The sequence below is a fragment of the Mitosporidium daphniae genome (genome assembly GCF_000760515.2).
Source record: "Mitosporidium daphniae strain UGP3 chromosome Unknown contig-4, whole genome shotgun sequence".
Taxonomy (NCBI): Eukaryota; Fungi; Microsporidia; genus Mitosporidium; species Mitosporidium daphniae.
The window spans coordinates 16,436-37,099 of NW_013546289.1; the positions used below are offsets into that span (position 1 = coordinate 16,436).

General features: G+C 42.5%; 10 protein-coding genes across 10 annotated transcripts; 6 read left to right on the plus strand and 4 right to left on the minus strand.

Annotated features, from left to right (window-relative positions):
• Positions 1–52: 52 nt before the first annotated feature.
• Positions 53–844, plus strand: DI09_4p70 (uncharacterized protein; the record flags this gene model as incomplete). The annotated part of the gene is made up of 3 exons (XM_013381950.1): positions 53–157; positions 324–667; positions 739–844. 3 exons carry the CDS (start codon positions 53–55, stop codon positions 842–844), a joined length of 555 nt encoding a protein of 184 aa, XP_013237404.1.
• A 25-nt stretch (positions 845–869) lies between these two features.
• Positions 870–2,023, minus strand: DI09_4p80 (uncharacterized protein; the record flags this gene model as incomplete). The annotated part of the gene is made up of 5 exons (XM_013381951.1): positions 870–1,184; positions 1,216–1,356; positions 1,414–1,767; positions 1,820–1,934; positions 1,968–2,023. 5 exons carry the CDS (start codon positions 2,021–2,023, stop codon positions 870–872), a joined length of 981 nt encoding a protein of 326 aa, XP_013237405.1.
• A 173-nt stretch (positions 2,024–2,196) lies between these two features.
• DI09_4p90 (ATPase Get3) lies at positions 2,197–3,335 on the minus strand (the record flags this gene model as incomplete). Its single annotated transcript, XM_013381952.1, has 5 exons — positions 2,197–2,384; positions 2,414–2,835; positions 2,868–3,037; positions 3,067–3,214; positions 3,244–3,335. The coding sequence occupies 5 exons, from the start codon at positions 3,333–3,335 to the stop codon at positions 2,197–2,199; spliced, it is 1,020 nt and encodes a 339-aa protein (XP_013237406.1).
• Positions 3,336–7,462: 4,127 nt separating this feature from the next.
• On the plus strand, positions 7,463–8,359 carry DI09_4p100 (uncharacterized protein; the record flags this gene model as incomplete). The annotated part of the gene is made up of 1 exon (XM_013381900.1): positions 7,463–8,359. One exon carries the CDS (start codon positions 7,463–7,465, stop codon positions 8,357–8,359), a length of 897 nt encoding a protein of 298 aa, XP_013237354.1.
• A 1,053-nt stretch (positions 8,360–9,412) lies between these two features.
• Positions 9,413–9,781, plus strand: DI09_4p110 (uncharacterized protein; the record flags this gene model as incomplete). Its single annotated transcript, XM_013381901.1, has 2 exons — positions 9,413–9,668; positions 9,723–9,781. 2 exons carry the CDS (start codon positions 9,413–9,415, stop codon positions 9,779–9,781), a joined length of 315 nt encoding a protein of 104 aa, XP_013237355.1.
• Positions 9,782–10,293: 512 nt separating this feature from the next.
• Positions 10,294–11,274, plus strand: DI09_4p120 (uncharacterized protein; the record flags this gene model as incomplete). The annotated part of the gene is made up of 1 exon (XM_013381902.1): positions 10,294–11,274. The coding sequence occupies one exon, from the start codon at positions 10,294–10,296 to the stop codon at positions 11,272–11,274; it is 981 nt and encodes a 326-aa protein (XP_013237356.1).
• A 54-nt stretch (positions 11,275–11,328) lies between these two features.
• DI09_4p130 (5'-3' exoribonuclease 2-like protein) lies at positions 11,329–15,311 on the plus strand (the record flags this gene model as incomplete). The annotated part of the gene is made up of 4 exons (XM_013381903.1): positions 11,329–14,618; positions 14,663–14,719; positions 14,764–14,921; positions 14,992–15,311. The coding sequence occupies 4 exons, from the start codon at positions 11,329–11,331 to the stop codon at positions 15,309–15,311; spliced, it is 3,825 nt and encodes a 1,274-aa protein (XP_013237357.1).
• Positions 15,312–15,615: 304 nt separating this feature from the next.
• On the plus strand, positions 15,616–15,975 carry DI09_4p140 (uncharacterized protein; the record flags this gene model as incomplete). The annotated part of the gene is made up of 1 exon (XM_013381904.1): positions 15,616–15,975. The coding sequence occupies one exon, from the start codon at positions 15,616–15,618 to the stop codon at positions 15,973–15,975; it is 360 nt and encodes a 119-aa protein (XP_013237358.1).
• A 92-nt stretch (positions 15,976–16,067) lies between these two features.
• DI09_4p150 (uncharacterized protein) lies at positions 16,068–17,113 on the minus strand (the record flags this gene model as incomplete). Its single annotated transcript, XM_013381905.1, has 5 exons — positions 16,068–16,281; positions 16,322–16,443; positions 16,486–16,695; positions 16,788–16,829; positions 16,913–17,113. The coding sequence occupies 5 exons, from the start codon at positions 17,111–17,113 to the stop codon at positions 16,068–16,070; spliced, it is 789 nt and encodes a 262-aa protein (XP_013237359.1).
• Positions 17,114–17,358: 245 nt separating this feature from the next.
• DI09_4p160 (tRNA(Met) cytidine acetyltransferase) lies at positions 17,359–20,517 on the minus strand (the record flags this gene model as incomplete). The annotated part of the gene is made up of 2 exons (XM_013381906.1): positions 17,359–20,106; positions 20,146–20,517. 2 exons carry the CDS (start codon positions 20,515–20,517, stop codon positions 17,359–17,361), a joined length of 3,120 nt encoding a protein of 1,039 aa, XP_013237360.1.
• Between the last annotated feature and the right edge of the window lie 147 nt (positions 20,518–20,664).

Sequence of the window (20,664 nt, forward strand, 5' to 3'; positions counted from 1 at the left end):
GGCGGTAATTTTTCAATCCGAACCTTAAATTTTAATTCTCTTGTATCGGTAAATGGATGTCTATGGCAGTTTGAGGGATGAACTTTCCAAACTTTTACTTTCGCTGGAAAAGACCTCATCCCCAAACTTGCAGGCTCTCAAAGAGGCAAAGAATATTGTATGCTTTCATTTTCCTAACGTAGCTCCAACAAATGCACGCTGAGGCCTCCTCCCTCACGTTTCCACAAGGCATTCGACTTCGTTGCCAGGACGAAATGTCGACTTTTCAAAACAGAATCCAGAATTTGGAAACGGTAGCAACTTTTTTCCTTTTCATCATATAGGGTCTCCTTAAGAATAACAAAAACCCATTTTTCTTGCAAGAAATGGAGGAGGGCACTCTATATGGGTTTACAGATCAGATTTCGTCCTCGTCGGCACGGGACGCCTTGTTAAGTGGGGCAAGAGAGAAATATTCTCCCCATCCGCTGAGCTCTTCAGTGTTTGATGAGCATAGCGTTCGTCTTGAAGACTCCTGCAGGAAGGCTGGCGATATCGAAAGAATGGGACACTCCATATTGGACTCTCTGCGAAAGCAGCGAGAGCAACTGGAGCACATCAATTTTAGCGTAACCCATGTAGCAATACAATTTTTAGCTTGGAGCAGCAGAGATGCATGTGACTACAAGTAAGAGGGTAGTTGGCCGAATGATCAGAAAGTACATTTTCGTACGTTCTTTCCATGTAGAATCAAAACAGACAAAGCCTTACGGCTTCTGCTGATATCTGGCCTAGCGCTTTTGCTCATCGTTGTGGTGCTGATAAGGTTAAGGCACTGAGGGGATTTATTATTATCGTCTTATAACATAAAAATTACAACGACCATTCGCTCACTCTTCCTTTTGTCCCACAAGGTTCCTTTGCATCCAGGCCGTGACTTGGTCGTAGACCACAAGCAAAATGCCACCACCGGGGCCAAGACGCAACACCTTTGGAGTGTAGCCTTTATAAAGGGCTGAGATTCCCTCTTCCGCGGCAACAGACCGCAATGCTGGAAGGGTCCATGAATACTTCGGATCGAGAGCTCCAGGCTTTTGGGCCTGTATACGCGACTTTATTACATCAAATGGGATGTTGATGGTGGTCGCAATAAAGCCCCCAATTGTTCCTGCGATCAAACTATTCAATGTCGCTTGCTGATCGGTCTATGGCATCAGTAAAAATTTCACGTCAAACCTTTGCTTCGGGCATCGAATTTTTGAGCGTCGTAATCATCCCAAAATAAGCACCATTCCAAACGGAATGGCGCCATATTGTCGCTTCAATTCCTCGAAAGAACCCACGTGCACCTATTAACATCAACGCAAAAACAATAACCTAAGTAAATTAAAACGAGCTATAAAAGGAACCCTCCACTGCAAATATCTTTTTCACGACATCAAAGGTGTTGCGATATAGACCGGCATTGGACTTGTCTTGCATCTGGATCTTGACAAGCTCAAATGAGACAATCATGGTGGCCTCCAAAATTCCCGATGAAACACCAGTAGCAACAGAGAGCATTCGAGACTTTTCCCATCCAAAGGCATCCTTGTAGGCCCTGCCAAAAAACTCATTGGCCCCGAATTTAGTTGCTCGTTTTGGAGCTTCCACAAGAACAGGAGCGAGAATTCCTCGATATAAAGATCCGAACCCTTCGTTGCGAATCATTTTTTTAAAGGTACCCAGAATCGAAGAGTAAGAATCGGGTCCGGCTGCACCGCTACCCACTTGCAATTGGAAGCGCGTCTTGACGACTATTATTAAATGGAAAATGAGTACCATCTAGCGGATACATTACCAGGATTTCGGTGACCCCAGCTATGCCTCCGGCAGCAAATTGTAGCGGGGCTGGGAGAGGCGGTAGCACCGCTCGCTGCTGGACATTGGCGGAGCTCGTCATATGGCAGTAAAATCTAAAAATTGCTAGTATTTCTGATTTTAATTACCTGCTATGTAAGCGATTTTTAGGATTAGGGTTAGAAGATGCGGTGATTGTGAACATAAACTGGACGCTAACTTGGTGCATGTATGTGTGCAATCTGACCTCGATTGGGCTTCGGAGTTGCACTGGAAATTGGTGTCTCAATGTGGCCGCTTGCAATTTTTGAATGCAATTGCTCATTATGTGATTTTTGGTCGTCTTTTTTACTGTTTTGCTTGGAATGTCATCAAAAGTCACGACTGCACACTGGGATGCACAAGTCTTTCCGAAAATGCTTTTAGGGCAGCTGGACCGCGGACCTCAGAGTTAAGCAGGGGCAGCTGGACAATATGGAAATCCTCATAGAGCTCTATAATTTGGTCCAGATATTTTTTCTGGATCTTTCTGCGGGCCATGCACATGTCACAAGACGAGCTCGATGCTAAATCGGTCAAAAATGCAACAAACTACCATTGGAAGAAGTGGAGGGCGGTACCAGTTGATTTACGATTATGTTGTGTGTATCGATTCCAAAAACGGCAAGTTCCTGCACCATTCTTTCTGTCTCGTAGAGAGACAGAAACTCGGCAATGCAGACGCACACAAATGTCGTTTTGGTGGCATCTTTGAACTGAGCATTGACTTCATCGGTTATTGTTCGCAATTCTGCAATCTTTGAGAAAATCGTAGTTGGGTTAAATGATCCTGCTGCAGATGATCCCAGACCAAGTAGTCCCGACATCTGCTGGATCATTGGCCCAAAACGGGTGTGAAGATCGGATAACTTTGCAAAGGCTTTGGACATGATCGATGGGAAGGACAAGAAGCGGAGCGTGTGCCCCGTAGGCGCGGTATCAAACACAACTGTTGAATATTCCATTGATTTGACGAGCCTAAAAGTAAGAAAGAATCCATGAAACGGTACTTCATGATCTCTGCAAATCCCATGGCCTCGTCAACTCCAGGGATTGATGTTCCGATTTCATTCATGATTCCCTTAAAAGACGGGAGCTCTTCTCGCTCATCTTCGGCATTGCTGACGGACGATGAAAACTCTACAGAAAGCTCTTCAAATGTGGCAGCCGGGTCTATTTCCTTGGAAAAGTAAAAAAAGATAACCCAACCATTGCAAACAGATTTTCAAACCCGGATATTGCTGTCGGGGTTCTTCCGAATTTCTGGCCAAACGCATCGGAAAGGTTGTGAGCGGGATCCGTAGATATCAGCAACACGTTCTTTCTGAACTTGCTCAACTGGATAGCAAGAGAGCAGCTATTCAAAATTGAATTTTGCGCATGTACCTTGTGGTAGTTTTTCCCACGCCACCTTTGCCCCCCACGAAAATCCATTTCAGCGACTGCTGTTGAAGAATGTTATCCAAGGTCCCCTCCATCAAAGACAAATTAAGTTTAAAATTACAGCTGGGATTGCAATTTATTTAGCCACGCAAAAATTATTTGGGAGTACATTTGAAGTAACTTTGTCAAGGAGGCGATACAAACATTTCAAAAAAGAGCCACGCGCCACTGCCAGATAGCGCGAGACCATCAGAAAGCTTGGTAAATTGGTATTTTTGCGATGACCGCCTTTTGTGATGCGATATTTTCCAGCCCTGTAAAAAGTTTAAAAATGATCGTTCAAAAAAAGCAACCGAAATGAAAGAACAGCCCACTTATCGGAGTGATTTGTTTTTTGGATGATCTACTTTAGTGATTGATATCAAAATTTCCGTCAACATAGCATATATTGATTGGCACTGAAGAATTCTGCTCAGGTTTGAAACCTGAGACCCCTATAAAATGTTTAGAAGTGTATTTTCAGCTTGGGGAAAAGTATTTAATTTCCGATCTCGCTTGACAACACAAAAAACAAGAAATATGATCCGTATTATTGGAATGAAAAATATACATCACGCTGTGGTTGCAGAGTAAAGAAAGGTTTGCTTTGCAATTGAAATACTAAGCAAATAGCCTACTTGATAAAGCAAAAACGCCATTTGCTCAAGCAAATCTTCATATACAGAGTTTTTGCTTTCTTTTAGTCTAAATGATTGTGCTTCTCCATTATTTTCTTTACTTTCCATGATTTTCTGAAATTATATGGCTTGCTACTTTGGAAATTAATTTGTCTTTAATAATAAATTTTGATCTTAAACTATCAAAAGAGTATCTTTCATCAATATCTAACACAATCTTGAAGACGGCAACACATGTTCATAGGATCGAGATCAAATAGGTAGTTAAGCTGACTATAGATTTGAAACCAGAAGCTTATCGACGTAGATTTCGGAGATTATACTTTTTTACTCTGATATCCGATGCTAAACACACTTGTGTTTGACCATAGGAATGGAATATTGTGCTCAAAATTGACTCAATCGTGCAAGCAATAAGCCGAAAAACTATTCTGCTAATCTTTATAGTGTTGTATTTCCGCTTGATTTTTAAAAATAGCCGCTAGAGATTATCTTGATAAACATCAAAATCATGGGATCAAGACGATTCCATTTCAAATAAACAGACCATAATCATATTTTCCAACGAATATTTTGCCATAGGTCGACATCAATATGCAGCGGGTGTACAAATTACTAAAATCGCGAAAAATAGTACAATACAATTTGAGCTTTACATTATGATGTATCCCATAATTGCAAATGCTTCAGAAAGGCAGAAATGCAAAAATAAATGAGACAATCGATCTTTGAAAGGAACGAGACAATCGATCTTTGAAAGGAACGAGACAATCGATCTTTGAGCGTAAATTTGAGTTTCATATAAAAATTATAAGAACGAGATAATCAAAAGCATGAAAAATACAAGGATATTACTTGAAAAGTAAGACTGTTGGAAGCTTTTTTGTTCAGACAGATTGGTAAATCTCTGAGCAGACAAAAAAGACATTTACAAAAATATAAGATTCATACTCTAAAGGAGAAAACTTGTCAGATTACAGCAATTAGAGTCGCTTGAAAATAGACGGCTCACCATTAATAAATGACCGAAAGTCGCTCGGATCACATATTATTTTAATATTATAACATGAAGATTGCGTTGAAACGAAAAGCATATCGAACTTGACAATTTCAAGGATCTGGCTCCGCATTCTCTATAAATTTGATATCGATGTAGGTCTTGGAATATGGAGCGAGAGACGAAGATGATATGATTAATGCCGTTTACTGAAAAATCGCGAGTAAGGTTTATTAAATAATAATTTAAATTTCATTCTAGTTTCATAATGATTTGTATAAATTTGATAATTAAATGTTTTCAATGTTTTGTGTAAATCGCGATTTGCACCAATTATCTTGTGATTTAGTATATGTACATGATGCATCTATCATGTCGAATTTTTACACCACTGATATGCAAGTGCCTTCTCCCCTCATCAAGGCTACATTAATATGTGTGCTTTTTCTTTTTGTTGGAAGCATTATTATGTATTTTGGCATTTTCAGGGACTCATCCATATCAACGGAATCAGGTGTTTTAGAAAACTCGCCTCAAAAAACCTCTTCGATATCTCCAGCACCCATACTTGTGCCAAACTTAAAAGGATTAACAGCGGAATCTGCAGAGCTCGCGCGAGATAATTTGACAGGAACAACTATCCCGATACTTACTCCAGCATTTGACTTCTTGACCTCAAAAGTTGGGAAATACTGGTGTGAGATCGCGATCGCCTCAGCATCTGTGATTTTTGGAGCCGCAGTTGTTGCCTTTTATCAAAGTTTTAAAACGATAGCCTCCCCTCGCAATTTTTTTTCATTTGTGACCCATTTTTGTTTTTGTTTCGACTCCAAATACGTGCTCCTTTATATCATAGTTTTCTTGCCAGTATTAATTTTCGTTTTTAAATTTTCTCTTACACTTTTCTCTTGGATTGAAAAAAGTATTATTGATTTTTTCAATTACGTTTTTGGTCCAACTAAGTAGGATAAAACCTTACCATCCATGACATCCTTGTTTTGAAAAGTAAAGCAGTTGAATTAAATTTGAATTTTTTAGCAACCTGTGCCTATTTTAATTAGGCCTTTTGGACTTCAAAAATACCAGCATCGGCAAGATTTAACCCTTCGATCGTTTTTGTAGTGCTGATTGTATCGTTGGAGCAGTTTATTGGGCAGATTTTGAAAATCCCTAGGCTGAAATGTGCTGTAGGGCCTCTAGAACTTGTATTCCCTTGAAAAACTTGGGCCAGGCCAAGGTGGTGACCCATAATGCATTAGATCTTGCCATACTTGCCATACTTGCCATTATAGCTTTATTAATATTCAATCTGTTTTAACGCCTAAATAAATCCACCATAAATACTGCCGAATGATCAATAAAACCAATAAATTCAACCGTTCTAAGCTCCTTGGCGAATAGTCCTATAAGGATATTCTCCTATTTTGGAGTGACCAATTTAAGCGTATGCTGTTCATAGCAGGCATGCATTACTGGAATAGGATAACCATGTTGGTGCACCATATATTCCATGAATTTATTTGGATGGTTGTTAAATTTGGCCTTCCCACTGAACGATATTGAAAAGCTCTGAAAAACTACCGCCTCATAAATGTTGGCCAAAATTCAAAATACCTTGCACATTTATTCTCTAAATTTTTTTTTAAATTCATCGATGCATTAATGAAGGCCATCAGAGTGTGTGTGAAGCTTACAATATTTATGGACGTTAAATCGGGACACAAATGGATATTCAATCGCAAACTGTACCAAAAAATCAGACCGTTTGTCTAATATAACCCTTTCGTCCAATCTTTTTTTTGACTGCCAATTGCTTCCGAGTTGAGCACAAATGCAGACTTATTGCTATTTCCCGTCTTTTTGAGGTTATATTGACCTTTGCACATATTTTGCATCGATATTTAAGCCTAAGATTTACAGAAAACCGGCTAACCGATGTTCGTCGGAAACATTTATTGATATAAAATCTTCTCAGCATGCTTTTGCGCTTGGTTTTTTATTTGCTCCAAGAAACGTTCTCGGCATGAATTACCTTCCTTCAAGCCTTGGATCTATCTGCAGCCTTCAAGCCTTGTTGAGGATTCTAGAAAAAGGCTCTTACATGTTTACTTAACACATCTATAGCCACCACAGTAACTATTTATGAGCTACCCGCAGACACTCATCACAAAACAGAGTGATGATCAAAAAAATTAATAAAAGGGACAAAATGATCGTTTGAAGCGGACAGGTATCAGCTGTCAGCTCTTTGAACCACATGAGGATATAATTTTTGGCCCCTTTATACGAAAGGTTCACAAGCCCCTACATCACTCAATGAAAAGATTAGAAATTGATTAAAAGTAGCTTTAATTTGGGGTGGTAGTTGAAATCTATTTTTAAACTCATGCTCTTGCCAAATCAAGATTAGCGAATAAATAGATCGCACGTAATTCGTAACAAATATTTCCGTTTACATATCAGTAATGATCCCACGCTGCGGGTTGCAGCGACCAACCCTAGAATTGAGTTTGAAATTCACAGGCCTTACTATTAAGCCTTCGAAAGTATGAAAGTTTCTGAAAATCCCGATATGACTATTAGCAGCTCTGAGTATTCTTGGAATGCAGCTATCGAGGCGTTCGAATCAGAATGCGAACCAGACTTTTTAAATGATCCTGTATTTATCTGTGAGTACGATCAGGAATTTATTGAGTTTGTTGAAAATTCCGAAAAAGGACGTTCGTTTGTCGTGATCAATGATCTAGCTATTATTACGCACAACACCACCAAGGTGCATACATTTATACAGAAAGTGCTTGGCACGGAAATTTGTGGCGCTGCAACAAAAAACGCCAATCTTTCACCCATGGCTTTTCAATGCGATTATATCCTCTGCTGCAATGCCTATACTTGCGGATCCATTCAGCAAAAGTATTATGATGGCGGAGTCTATATCAAATATGATTGGAATTTGAGCACAAAAAAGAATCCCGAAGTTGTATTTGAGGTGGCTTTTACACATGAGCCATTCGATGTGCTTTTCTATGAATGTTGCCACTTTCTGACTAGATACGTCTCAGATACTATCTACTCTATTGGGATCTATATTCGCCCGTCTACTACTACTTTTGAAATGAGATTCTTCGTTCTTCAAAGAATTTGTCCTTATAATGCGAGCGATGCTCTCTACATCGGTAATTTGTACATACGTCGCAAAAAGGATCCTAATCTGTGTTTATCTACTTGGATAAAAATCCCGAATCGTCTGACGAGGCCATTTTGTGCCAAATTCTTTAACACAAATCTTTGCTACTCGCGACTTTTAACTCATGCCGATATCCTCAACGGAGCGTTCATTATATTTCGCTTAGATGACCTCGTATTAGATCAAAAAATAGAATTTTCGAATGAGATGCTTCTGGCATTGTATGGACTATGGGACGAATGGAGAGGAAACCAATAATTTACTAATAAATCTGGAATTTGTCATAAAAACATCGTTTAATATCATTTCAATGTGGGAGCTACAGACTCAAAAAACCCCGGTAATACGAATGCTTATTTACATAAACATACTTTAACCCGATTTGGGATCGGTTCAGTTGGACTCGTCGTAAGTTCTTCGACGATTGAGTGAATTATTCAAAAAGAAATATCATGATAAAATGAAAATATGACTCCAAGTGGAAAGTATGAAAATCATTTTTAACCTCAAAAAAGGATCCTTATCCAAAAGAGTATAAAAAGCAGTCGATTCGTTTTTTCAATTTTCACCAAGTAGAAATTATTCAAAAATCATCAAAATTAAACCCTGTAAAGGTAAAATCTACCCTATAAAATAAGCGTTTCAGTTTATGTTTTACAAGAACCCAATAAACCATTTGGCTAAATAGCATTGACCGAAAGTATGCATTCGTTTTCAATAATATTAATGCGAATAAAAGAAACATCTATTTTTGATAACTGCAATTCTATGAAAATTAAAAGGGTTACATGCCGAGGTCGGATAAATTTTACTTTTTCAGTACTAGATAGACTTTGCACAATTAATGATGCGGATTAGAAGGAGCAGGCAAAGAAATGTGTCGATTTTAAATACCATATATTCTCCATCCGAATATGCAAGAAAATGGAGTTTAACAGCCCTTAGCAAGATAATATTTCGTGGTTGTTCTCAAAATTCTTCAATTTTTCTTTTTAATACGATAATCATTAGCCCCTCTGAAAACAAAATCTGAGCTCTAAAGCGAATGATAAAATAATTTTTATTAAAAATTTAGCTGGTGATTGCGCGATTTTCTGCGCTGATTGATGTATCTTTCTCTAAATTTGAATTAGCATTCGACGGGGCCTATATTTTATTAAAATATAATTTAATTTTTAGTTGGAGAAACAGCAGCGCCCGGCTAGCTCAGTCGGTAGAGCGCGAGACTCTTAATCTCGCGGTCGTGGGTTCGAGCCCCACGTTGGGCGAAGTTTTTATTTTAAACCAGTGTGTAAATATTTTTATTTTTTGATGGAAACGTTTACCTCCCTTGCTAGAGACATTTTGGGCCATCAGGCGCTGAAAAATGATAAAGTGCATATTTTAAAGAAAGCTGTAAAGTCCAAATATAAACAAAAATCTAAAGAAGAGAAAGCCAAATCCCTAAGGAAGCAAAAAAGGCTGTCAGCAGACCAAAAGAAAGCTCTTTTCAATCTTCCGCATAAATCAATTTCAGAATATGATTTAGAGGCAGAAAACCTTTTGAAAAAAAAAGCAACAATTGGAGGTATCATATGTATATCTAACTACTAGTTTTAAATCTATTTAATGCCATGAGTAGCCTCAAAAAAAGTGCATCAAGGGGCAAGATTGATGTATAGTATGTCAAAATTCAAATAATAAACTTAAATTCATTTATTTAATCATCTATGAAAGAGGTAATTATCTCCTTTGCCCCTGTAATATGCTCATTCCATCTCTGTGTTGGCGTAAATAACGTGTAGCTGGACTATTTGTTGGAGGAGGCATCCAGAAAGCAAAGTCTCAAGGAGGCTGAATTTTTTTATCGGAAATCCAAATTGGATACTCTCAAGTCAGATCGCGATCAAAAATTGAGCCAACAACAGCAGCAGGCGCAACAGCCCAAGATGGAGCCGATAAACGTATCCATTTATATTTACATTTAAAGAAAACATTTGAAGAGATACCTTATCGCCGTGTGGAGGCGAACAGGGATAGCGTGACCGCACCCCCACCGCCATTTCTTAGTACCCCTTTCTTATATGATGTTTTTTTAGAGTCAAAAAGTCGCCCTTCATTTATTAAGCCTACAAAAGAGTCCTATTATTCTGAAAAGGAGGTACTTTTCACCACATTGACGCATTCAGGTAGCTGCCATTTCCGTTGTGCAGATGTGTGACGTCCCGACTTTTGGCCAAATTGGGAAGAAACCAAACCTTCAGATGACAATGGGGGACGGCAACCTGCAGATGAAAACTGCCAAAGTGCTGCCTCATAAATCCGTTATCCTAAAAACGAAGCAGCCAAAGTCAAAAGACCTGATAGTTTTAAACCAGAAAAAAAGGGATTTGCGATCAATAGAGGAGATCCAATTAGAGCTCAGAAGGGGGCGGGAGATGCAATCAACATCAGGAGGCAGTGAAAAAAAGACTTTGGCAAATGTCAATGCTCCTACAGTATCGGCGGCTTTTCGGTCACAATCCCAAACGATTCCGATACCTGGCTCAACGGAACATGGAAAAAGGAATCAAAAATTGGCTACTTTGAAAAGGCTAGATTCTGTATTTATGAATGCCAATAGCAAAAATGTCAATGGCATCGCCGTAACAAACCATATAGAGAGCCCAGTGAAATCCACACAAAGGGACAATTCTGAGCGCTTGGAACGAAAAGATGACACGGTGGTACCAAAACGAAAAGATGACACGGTGGTACCAAAAAGAAAAGATTTCCTTGTTAATCCTTCTGGATACCCTGCGGTTAAGGTTGCACGCGCGGAGGATCCAGCTTTAAAGAAAAAGGCCCGGCATATTGGTCAATCGTCGGCCAAGCTTCGGATTGAAGACTCGGATTTTGATGATGTACTGAACGAAGATGCAGAAAAATTTTATGAAAAGAACTACTCATCGGTTATTGGAAAGCTTTTCAACTATGACAAGTTCAGGTGTATTCTTTCTACTGACAACATAGATTTTGCAACGAGGATCAAGGTGATCTTTCAGATATGGAGGTTGGATTTTCCGGGATTAGAAGAGAAGAAAATAGAAGGTAAGCATGTGAGTGTCCCACATTGTAGCGCAAAAATCGCCATGTTCGAGGATCGAAGAGAGACCCTGCTGCTAAAAAAGCTACACTTGAAAAATAAAAACTGAAGGTGTATTGAGCCCGGAGTTTTTAATTTAATTTTTTCATTCCCATTGCCGCTGATGGGAGTCCCCGCCCTCTTCAAGTGGCTCAACAACAAGTATCCAAGAATCATTTCCTCTGTAATCGAAGACGATGCTATTGATGAGAACGGGTCTTCAGCAGATGGTGGCAAATTGCCCGATCTTTTGCATCCAAATCCAAATGGCTTCGAGGTTGACAACCTCTATTTGGACATGAATGGCATTATCCATCCATGCTGCCATCCTGAGGATGAAGACGCCCCTGCAGACGAAGAGGCCATGTTTAACGCGATATTTGCATATATTGAGCGCCTATTTGCCATGGCTCGACCGCGCCACTTGCTTTATATGGCCGTCGATGGAGTGGCACCTCGTGCCAAAATGAACCAGCAACGGTCACGCCGCTTCAGAGCTGCTCAGGAAGCCCAAGAACAATTGGAGGCTAGCAAAATATTCCGAAACGCGCTTCGTAGCAACGGAGCCGAAGTAATCCCAGAGCCAGATGCCGATAAGGGTGATGGGCTACCTACACCGGGAAGCTTCGACTCCAACTGCATCACGCCTGGAACAGCTTTTATGGCAAACCTTAGCACGGCTCTTCGCCGCTTTATCACAGAGAAAATCTCTACGCAAAGCAGCTGGTCTTGTATCCAGATTATCCTCTCAGACGCCTCCGTGCCTGGTGAGGGCGAACACAAGATCATGGATTTCATTCGCCAACAGCAGGCAGCACCGGGGTATCCTCCAAGTATGACTCATGCCATGTATGGCCTTGATGCTGATCTCATCATGCTAGCCCTTGCTACGCACGAGCCCAACTTTTTTGTGTTGCGCGAAGATGTCTTTGGCGAGCAGTCAGACAAGCGTCGCAACAACAATTGCTACAGATGCGGGGCCGCGGGACATCATGCATCTGGATGTACCTCTGCAGAGATTTCACTCAAACGGATGCGCACAACTTCTCCCCATCAGCGAAAACCATTTATATGGTTGAGCGTTGCCATTTTACGCGAGTACTTGCATTACGAGTTCACGTGGAAACGATCTCCCAGAGTTGGGGATTTCAATTTTGAAGCTCTTATAGATGACTGGATCTTTCTGATTTTCTTTGTCGGCAATGACTTTCTACCACATTTGCCTTCTCTCTCAATCCACGAAGGAGCCATCGATCTTCTACTTGATCTCTATAAACAGACCATTCTTCCGGCATCGATGTCCAGCTCTCTGCAAAAACCAGTACCAACTTCCAGTCGTGGCCTTTTAGAGGATGACTCAAGCATTATGCTGACACATCGTGGGGAAGTCAATGTTGCCAGAGTAATTGAACTGCTAGCCCATCTTGGAAAATTAGAAGATAAGATTTTTGCTCTTAGAAAGGCACGTTATGAAAGGTTTGAGTCTCCCAAAAAGACGGATAGCTCGCTCCACAATGCCACTAGCACTGGAGGATCGGTAACAGACAAAAATCTCGCTACCCCAGAAGTGGGGCTAACTTCCCCAAATCCGGTTGTCACTCGTCGGTCCAGAATTGCTGGTTCCGTCTCTTTAGAGCCTACGGCACTCAAAGCGCAATTCTTTGATCCAAACAAACCTGTTGCAGCTCCTCAAAAGAGAAAGAATTTCGACGATAATAACATGTCCAATCCTGAGCCCACTCTAGAAGACAAATCCAAGATCCCAAATTCCGAACATGCAGCAATAGATGTCGGTCCTCTTCAACACCCCACATGTGAACCGTTAAACCCGGATGCCGCGCAGAAAGCCCCAGATGAGATTCACCTTTGGGAGGCAGGCGCCAAAGAAAAATATTACTTTGACAAACTCGGGTTTGCTCCAGAAGACACAGAGTCTAGAGCTGCCATGGTACGCGCCTATGTTGAGGGTCTGGCCTGGGTAATGGCATACTATTATAAGGGGTGTGTTTCATGGACCTGGTTCTACCCTTTCCACTATGCTCCTTTTGCCTCGGACTTTCATCTGTTGGCGCGAGACAACGCTTCTATCTCTTTTGCGAAAGGTTCTCCATTTCGCCCTTTTGAGCAGCTACTTGGTGTGCTTCCAGAGGCCAGCTCATCACTGCTGCCCTTATCTTTTGCCAAGTTGATGAGAAATGTTGATTCACCGATAATTGACTTTTACCCGACGACGTTCAAAATTGACTTGAATGGGAAAAAGCACAGCTGGAAAGGTGTAGCTTTGCTCCCATTTATCGACCAAAGCAGGCTTCTCACCGCAGCATGTTCCATTTCGGAAAATATGCTTTCTGAAGAAGAACAAAAGCGCAACCGTTTCGGCACCGATCTCTACTTTGTAGGTGGGAAGAGCCAGACTCATGAATATATCCGCCAAAACTTTGAATCGGCCATGTCACTTTCGTTGATGTTGAATCCTCAAGGCGTTGAGGGCAAGATATCGACGACTGGCGTTGAGGGCAAGATATCGACGACTGGCGTTGAGGGCAAGATATCGACGACTGGCGTTGTGCACGACGACAAGGCCTCAGTAGCCCTAGTCCCTCATGAATTCATCTTCGAAAACCCATATCCAGAGCGGCCCCTCTCATTTGCCCCTGCACTTCTTCCTGGGGCAGCTATTCCTCCACGCACGATATCGATTGATGATTTCCGTCGAGCCAAGTTTTCGCGGCAAACTCTTCGATCCACATATCCAGCCTCGCTATTGCACCATCACCACCACCATTCGATGCATCGAGAGTATGACGAAAAATTGGAAGCAAACAATGCCGCCGCTGTCTCGAATATCAAAGGCTTCAATGCAGAAAGCTGGCAGCAGACACACGGCCTGCCCCAAGTTCATCCCCAGTCTCAAGCATATCCACAGTACCAGTACGATCCGCAACGGCCCTCCTATCAACAGCATGCCTATCATCAGCAGGCCTATCATCAGCAATATGGCAGTCATAATTCCGGGCCTAGAGATGCCCGTTTTCAAAACCGCTCGCATCATCGCGATCAGCCACCTTCACAGGCCTATCATAGCCGAGATTCACCGCAGCAGTATGCCAATGCCAATAGCGGGGCCTACCCGTCATATGGGGCCCATCATTCCCAGTCAATACCAGCTCAACGGCCTTGTGAGTATCCCATGTTTCCTCCTCAAAATCGGTATGCTCCAGCAGATCAAGATTCCCATCTATATGGTGAACGCTATTCCTATCCGCAATATCCATCGCCCCATGGCCAAATCAATCCATATGTGCAGTACCTTAGTAACATGGCGAGTGGTCCCGCAGCGCCAGCAACTCATATCCCCTATCCAGATTATGGAGCTACCCGGCAGAACCATGGCCATGGCAAGGAGAGGAAAATGTAAATGGAAGTCAAAGGAGCCTCAGTGTTCACTAACTAACTAGTAAAGTGATCCCAGTAATTTCTATCTTGCAAAAGGAAATTATTTTTTTATGTTTAAGGTAGCTAGTTTTTATTCATGAATGATGGTATTTCGGGTTAAAAGAGCAATTTCTTATGTGAGTGCTCCGGGTGTACCAGGAAGCACTTGGCTTGAGGCTTCTCTGCCGTTGTCGAAGTTGAGACAGGAGTGGAGATGGACACGTACGGCTCACATGAGGGGACAGTTACCGTTGATAGGCGGTTTTTCATGCAAGTTATCGTGTTAGTCAAAACAAATAAATCTGGCGTGGTGAGTGTAAAAGTGGTAATCGTGGGTTTGATTACAGTGCAGACCATGGTGGTGGGGATGCGCACAGAGACCGTGTCCAATTGGCTGGAGATTTTGGTAAACATACGCGTGCATATGCTGTTCAGAGTCACCGTGTCTGCGCCTCTGGAGCTTGTCACCACAGAAACGACCGTTCTGCATGTTTCCTTTGTTTTTGTGACAACGAGAGGTGGGAGCTGTATCGACGACACTACCGGGGTTGCGACGGTCATGTAGCTGACAGAAAAATTGGTAAATGTCGAAACAGATGTCTCCGTAACGGTCGTGACGCTGGTGCTGATATCCTGAGCGGTTGTCGTTGGCAAGATGGAGGGTCGCGATAAATTGGAGATGGGGCAGCGGATAGCTTCGATGGTATCGTAATAGCAGACGCTTTGGGACAGAACAGCTCGCACTTCAAAGAATGCCAACACGAAAAGACATGTTCTAAAGTATGAGTTCATCGCTAACACAGCTGCATGGCACGGGGATTTTAAAGGGACCTCGCAACTGCTTCAGTTGGTCCAATTTTGACTGAAATTTTCACAATTTAATTTTTAAAATTTTCGCCGATGATTGGTCTTTGATTCTTGGGGAACCATTCACATTGTTGCTCTTATTGATTTTGTTTGCTTATTTGTTTGCCATATGAAGTATGAACTTCCTGTTCCTGGATATATACACCTAAGATCGCCACCGGTTTCCTCTCTCAACCTGCCTTGCTCCTTTGAGGACGACGACGTTCCAGAATCCCCGCCAGTGTCGCCCTCGACGGATTACTTGTCTGCAATGGAGCTTTTGTACGAATCAAGGGCCAGAGGTGCAAAGTGGGACCACTCGATCATCATAAACGGGATTGTGTATAGGATCCGAAAATCCTGCGTGCCAAGCCCATGTGTGCTCAGGGCAAGAAAGAAAAAGCTTCCTTGTGGAAGAAAATATCCAACCGGGCTCGGTTGGCCGCAAAAGGCAGCATCGATTTTTGTTAGTCTCGATATTTCGGAATAAAAACAAGTTGACGCGTTTGCTGCTGTTTGGTTTATTATTAACTCCTATTTTACAAAATGTCGATTGGAACGGCGCGCGATGGCGCTGACAAATCAGCTTTTCTCTGAAGCCGACAAAAATTGCAGTCGAGATGACTTTGCGGTGGAGGCCAAAGTGACGTCATCCCACAACCCAAGAAGCGGAGAGGGGAGCGACGAGACCGGGTCAAGAATCGGTGTTTGATCGCCACATAGGCCCATCAGTTTGAGGAGCTCAAGATCCTCATGGATTGAAAATGGGGCATCAAAGTCAAAATAGTAATGCGTCCTAACCATAAAAGGCATCCCCAGCATACCTGTCCTCCAACATTTCGCAGTTTATGCGCGTGTCTTTTGGGGCATTGATCAATATAAACGGAAGGTGCAAAATGTCTGATGAACAAGGAGAGCCGCTTGTATCTTCAGCAGATTTGTTCCTCAAAATGAGGTTCTTCATTGCAATATGCTAGGGGTGGGATATCTCGATGCTTACCCTTGAAATTAGATCCTGTACATGCTTTCTTTTTTGGAGAATCCGCTCTTCAATTGAAGAGCGCTCCAGCAAAAGAGATTCATAGTCATGAAGAAGGGTATTGGGCAAACCAACCCACGTAATTTCCTTCCTGTTCTTGTAAATTATGTTCATGGCCATCAAAACGTTCAGCGCATCATAGACTCTTCGGCGAATGTTTTTTTGGTCTCCCTACAGTAAAAAGGAATAAAATCGAAATCCAAATGCAAATCAACAAAAATATCAATGATGCATGAATGGCGGCCACATAGAAAGCACAATACCAAAAGTTCGCCGCCCAAATCAGCGACAAGCTCATCGGCAACCTAATCATAAATGCATGCCAGCAAAAGGGATACGCGCATTCGCAATGCAAAGGCATGAAAAGATGCAAAACAACGAAACGTACCTCATTATACGTGGTAACACCCTTTTCTTCCACTTTTTTACACACACACAGCGAAAAATGGCGGAGGCCTTTGGTGAGACATTGATTGCTACTTCCACGAAGGGGATGGGGGGTACTCCTAGCAGTCACTTTTCTGTGATCCGACGGCGAAGAAGCTGGAGTAAGCGTGGAGGAGTGGAGACCCGATGATTGTACAAACATTGGTATATTTGCGAGGCACTGAGTGTAGCGAGTGTTGCAAAGATATGCCCTCTATGGTTCTTGAAAAAGATTGCACAAAAACCAGGGTGTGAAGTTGTAAGCCAAGCCTTTTTACCCTAGAAATCAATCGTAAAATCCCTTTAAATTCTAAATTGTGCCCATTTGCAGCAATTCATTGCTAATACATTCTCAGCCTGGCAGATATGCCCATCTTGTGATTTGATTTAATTTAATTAAAAAATTAGTCATTTCTCTGACTTTGACATGCACTTCAAAACGCGTCTTGATTCCTTCTTGGCCTCGATCTCTTGCAGGGTCTTAAGGTAGCCGCGACCGCTCTGCTTTTTCGACTCTTTTTGCACGGCCAAAGTCGACGATTTCGAAAGGTTCTTTTTCCCGTCCACGGCAGAACTCCATTGCTCATCGGCGATATCGATGGCATATTTCGATATGTCCAGAGAATCGATCAATTCCTGCTGCTTTGAGCGAAAGGCAGAGTTGGCAGAAAGTGCAGAAATCCGAAGATCCTCATCTAAGCTTTGAGGCGTGGGATCCCATGCCGCTTCGTCGGAAAGCGAGCGCTTTGATGTGTTGGGATTCGCTTGGCTTACACCAACATCCGATGTCGTTTGGAGAGACCTGGTAGCCCGATTTTCCTCGTGACCTCTGAAAATATTAAAGAATTTCTTCAGTATCTTTGAAAGCATGGCCAACAGCTGCGAAGAGTTGAGGCCAAGAATATTTTCTAGATCGTCGATAGACTTCATCTGTCCTCCAATGGAGAGCAGAATTCCGCTTTGCACCGGAGTGAGAGAATCTGACGGCTTTAAAGAAAGCTTACCAAAGAAATAGGCCCTTGCAATGGTTGGGATCAGATCCAATATGACGTGGAAATCGGCGGTGTTGCTAAGATATGCCTCAAGGCGCCTTATGTCGAATTTCGAAAGCAATTCAATCACATTCGAGTCTTTGGCATCGGCAAATATGTTGTGTGTTTGCTGCTGCTGCTGCTGCATAAGCTCGAGAGCAAGGGCAATTGGCATGTCTCGAAAGGCCATCGGAAGCAGGTTGTAAAACCTGCAATAAAAGTCGTCAAAAAATAGCTTAAGCCAATCGGAGGGATTTTCGACAACAAAGTTCTTCAACATGATGACGGTGTTTTCACCCGTAAGATCGTTCTTAGTTTGCCTGACATAAACAGGGAGAAACCCAAGGCGTTTCCAAAATTTTGCCAAGCTTTGAGTGAGACCAAATGAGACGCCCACCCAATCCAGCCGCTCTGGAGCCCGCTCGTCCAGCCTGTAAAGCAACGGCGGTAAATTAGCACGAGGGCATAATGACTCCAAGTCCGTCTCTTCGCTCATATTAGAGTGTGCAGGACTATCCTGCTTTGGGTCTGCAAGTCTTTCATCAGAAAACATTTCGCCTCGATAGTATTGCTCAAGTAGGGTGATTGCGCGAGTTCCATAGCCCATTTTCTGGAGCTCTGGGTGGGTAGCGATTCGGATAATTCTAGCACCAGAAAGACTGGCAAACTCGGTGTCCTGAAACTGGGTGGAAATTGTCCAAGGGATCAAATCGCCTCCTCCTCTTTGGCCTCTAGAAATAGATTTCAGGATGCTTTCCCTGGAAAGGGATCCCTCAATACAAACTTGGAGTACACAAAGAATTTCAGGTATGCAATCTTCGTCAGCTCCAGAGGCTGGACCCAACAACACAAACAAATGGTGGGCAGGTGCATCGCTCATCAACTGCAGATCGTTTGGTGTGTTTTTGTAGTGCGACGAGACATACAAAAACATCATTTTCTGAAGAAAGGTCTCAGAGGCTTCATGAAAAGAAAATAAAGTGTCTCGATTTACATAAAACAGCTGGCAATCTTTAGGATGCGGGCAAGAGGGAGAAGTGCTCTTTTTTACTTCGCCAACAGCATCAAAGCAAAGGAGTTTGTTGAGCCACTCTTCGATAAGGTCTTTTCTGGCATACCGGATCGGTGCTTCAAGCTTTATCTCTTTTAAGAAGCGTCCAGAGGATCCCCCCTGCTGTTCTCGCAACTGCTGAATGAGTTTCAGAGATAACGAGCGACCGGTGCCTTCATAACCATGGATTGTAGATGATAGCAATACCAAATACGGGCCAAGAAGCGATTTGACCAAAGGCAATGGGATGGCCGCTGCCTCGTCGATAACAACAAGCTCTGCTTGGCCCAGTACTCGAAAATCTTCAGGAGCTATGTACTGGATGGTTTGGCGATGCGTCTTGAAAATATTGACGCGAACCGTAATGCCCGAAAGCTCCTCAGAAGTGGCTTGTATGGCATCATAGTGGGTATGCTCATTATAGCCCAATGCTTCGAGGCCCTTGAACAGAAAGGAAAATAAAGTCCCCAAATTGGAAGGCGAAGGAGAAGTCACAAAAATGTTGGAGAAACCTTGTGACACGGCAACTGCCATTGCAAGTCCAAGCGCGGCAGATTTTCCTCTACCTCGAGAGGCCGTTAAAGAGAGCGTAAATCGAAGGGACTTTGCAGATATGGCTTCGGCGATTGAAATCAATGCGCGTGTTTGGTCGACAGTCTTGCAAAGATTGCCTATAGTACGAACCACGCCGTCAACCTCAGGTAGCTTGTCCAACATATCTTTGATCCGGGAATTTTCCTGCTCTTGCAACGTAGAAGGATCCTTTTCAACCCCATCTTCGGTTGAAGAAAGCATGTTTCTGCTAAAGCTCGTAATCGGCAACACATTCAAGGAATCGTCGATAAACAAGCAGCTATCGCATCGAGAAAGGGAAAGAAGAAATCTTTCGTTGAACCTCCCGACGATATCTTGATCTTTAGTGCCTTCTGTTCTGTATCTGGAGTGTACGTCCATCGTCATAGTGTAAAGCTGGCGCAGTGAATTGATGTTATTCAAAAGCAAGACTATCATGCCACCGCCTCGAACGGTCTCGATAGTTCGGGCCAGTAAGTTTGGAGTGAGCGCCTCAAAATCCTATAAGGAAAGGATTTACGAACACAATACCTGAAGCACACACATGCCGAATGTATTTCCGAGGATCTTTTCGCTCTCCTTATAATAGCAGTAGCGGATGTCGGTGGTCGACAAAAACCTGTCAAATAAATTATCTTCATTGGCAACGTCGTTTAAAGAAATTCCCTTTTTTTTCTTGTCCTCAAGCATTCTCATGCGCTTCTTTTTGTTTGAGGAAAACCCAAGCTCCTTTTTGTAGCACCATAAAACAGACGGACGCGCACAAACTTGTGCCTTTGAGAGCATGTAATGAAGGTGGATAATTTGATCCCTTCCATGGTCTCCTATCATTACAAAAAGAGACCGATGGTGATTGGACACATTGAGCTCGATGAGCGTTTTAATGCGAGGGTCGATTTTCTTGCGGGCCATTAAAAAAAATAAAATTTATAAATTTCATTAGGGTTGCTCCATATGCACGCGGCAATGCAAGAAAGGTTTATCTGCATGTGTGTTGATTTGCTGATGCAATGGCACATGTTTATCTGCACTTTATCAAGAACGTCATACTGATGGCCG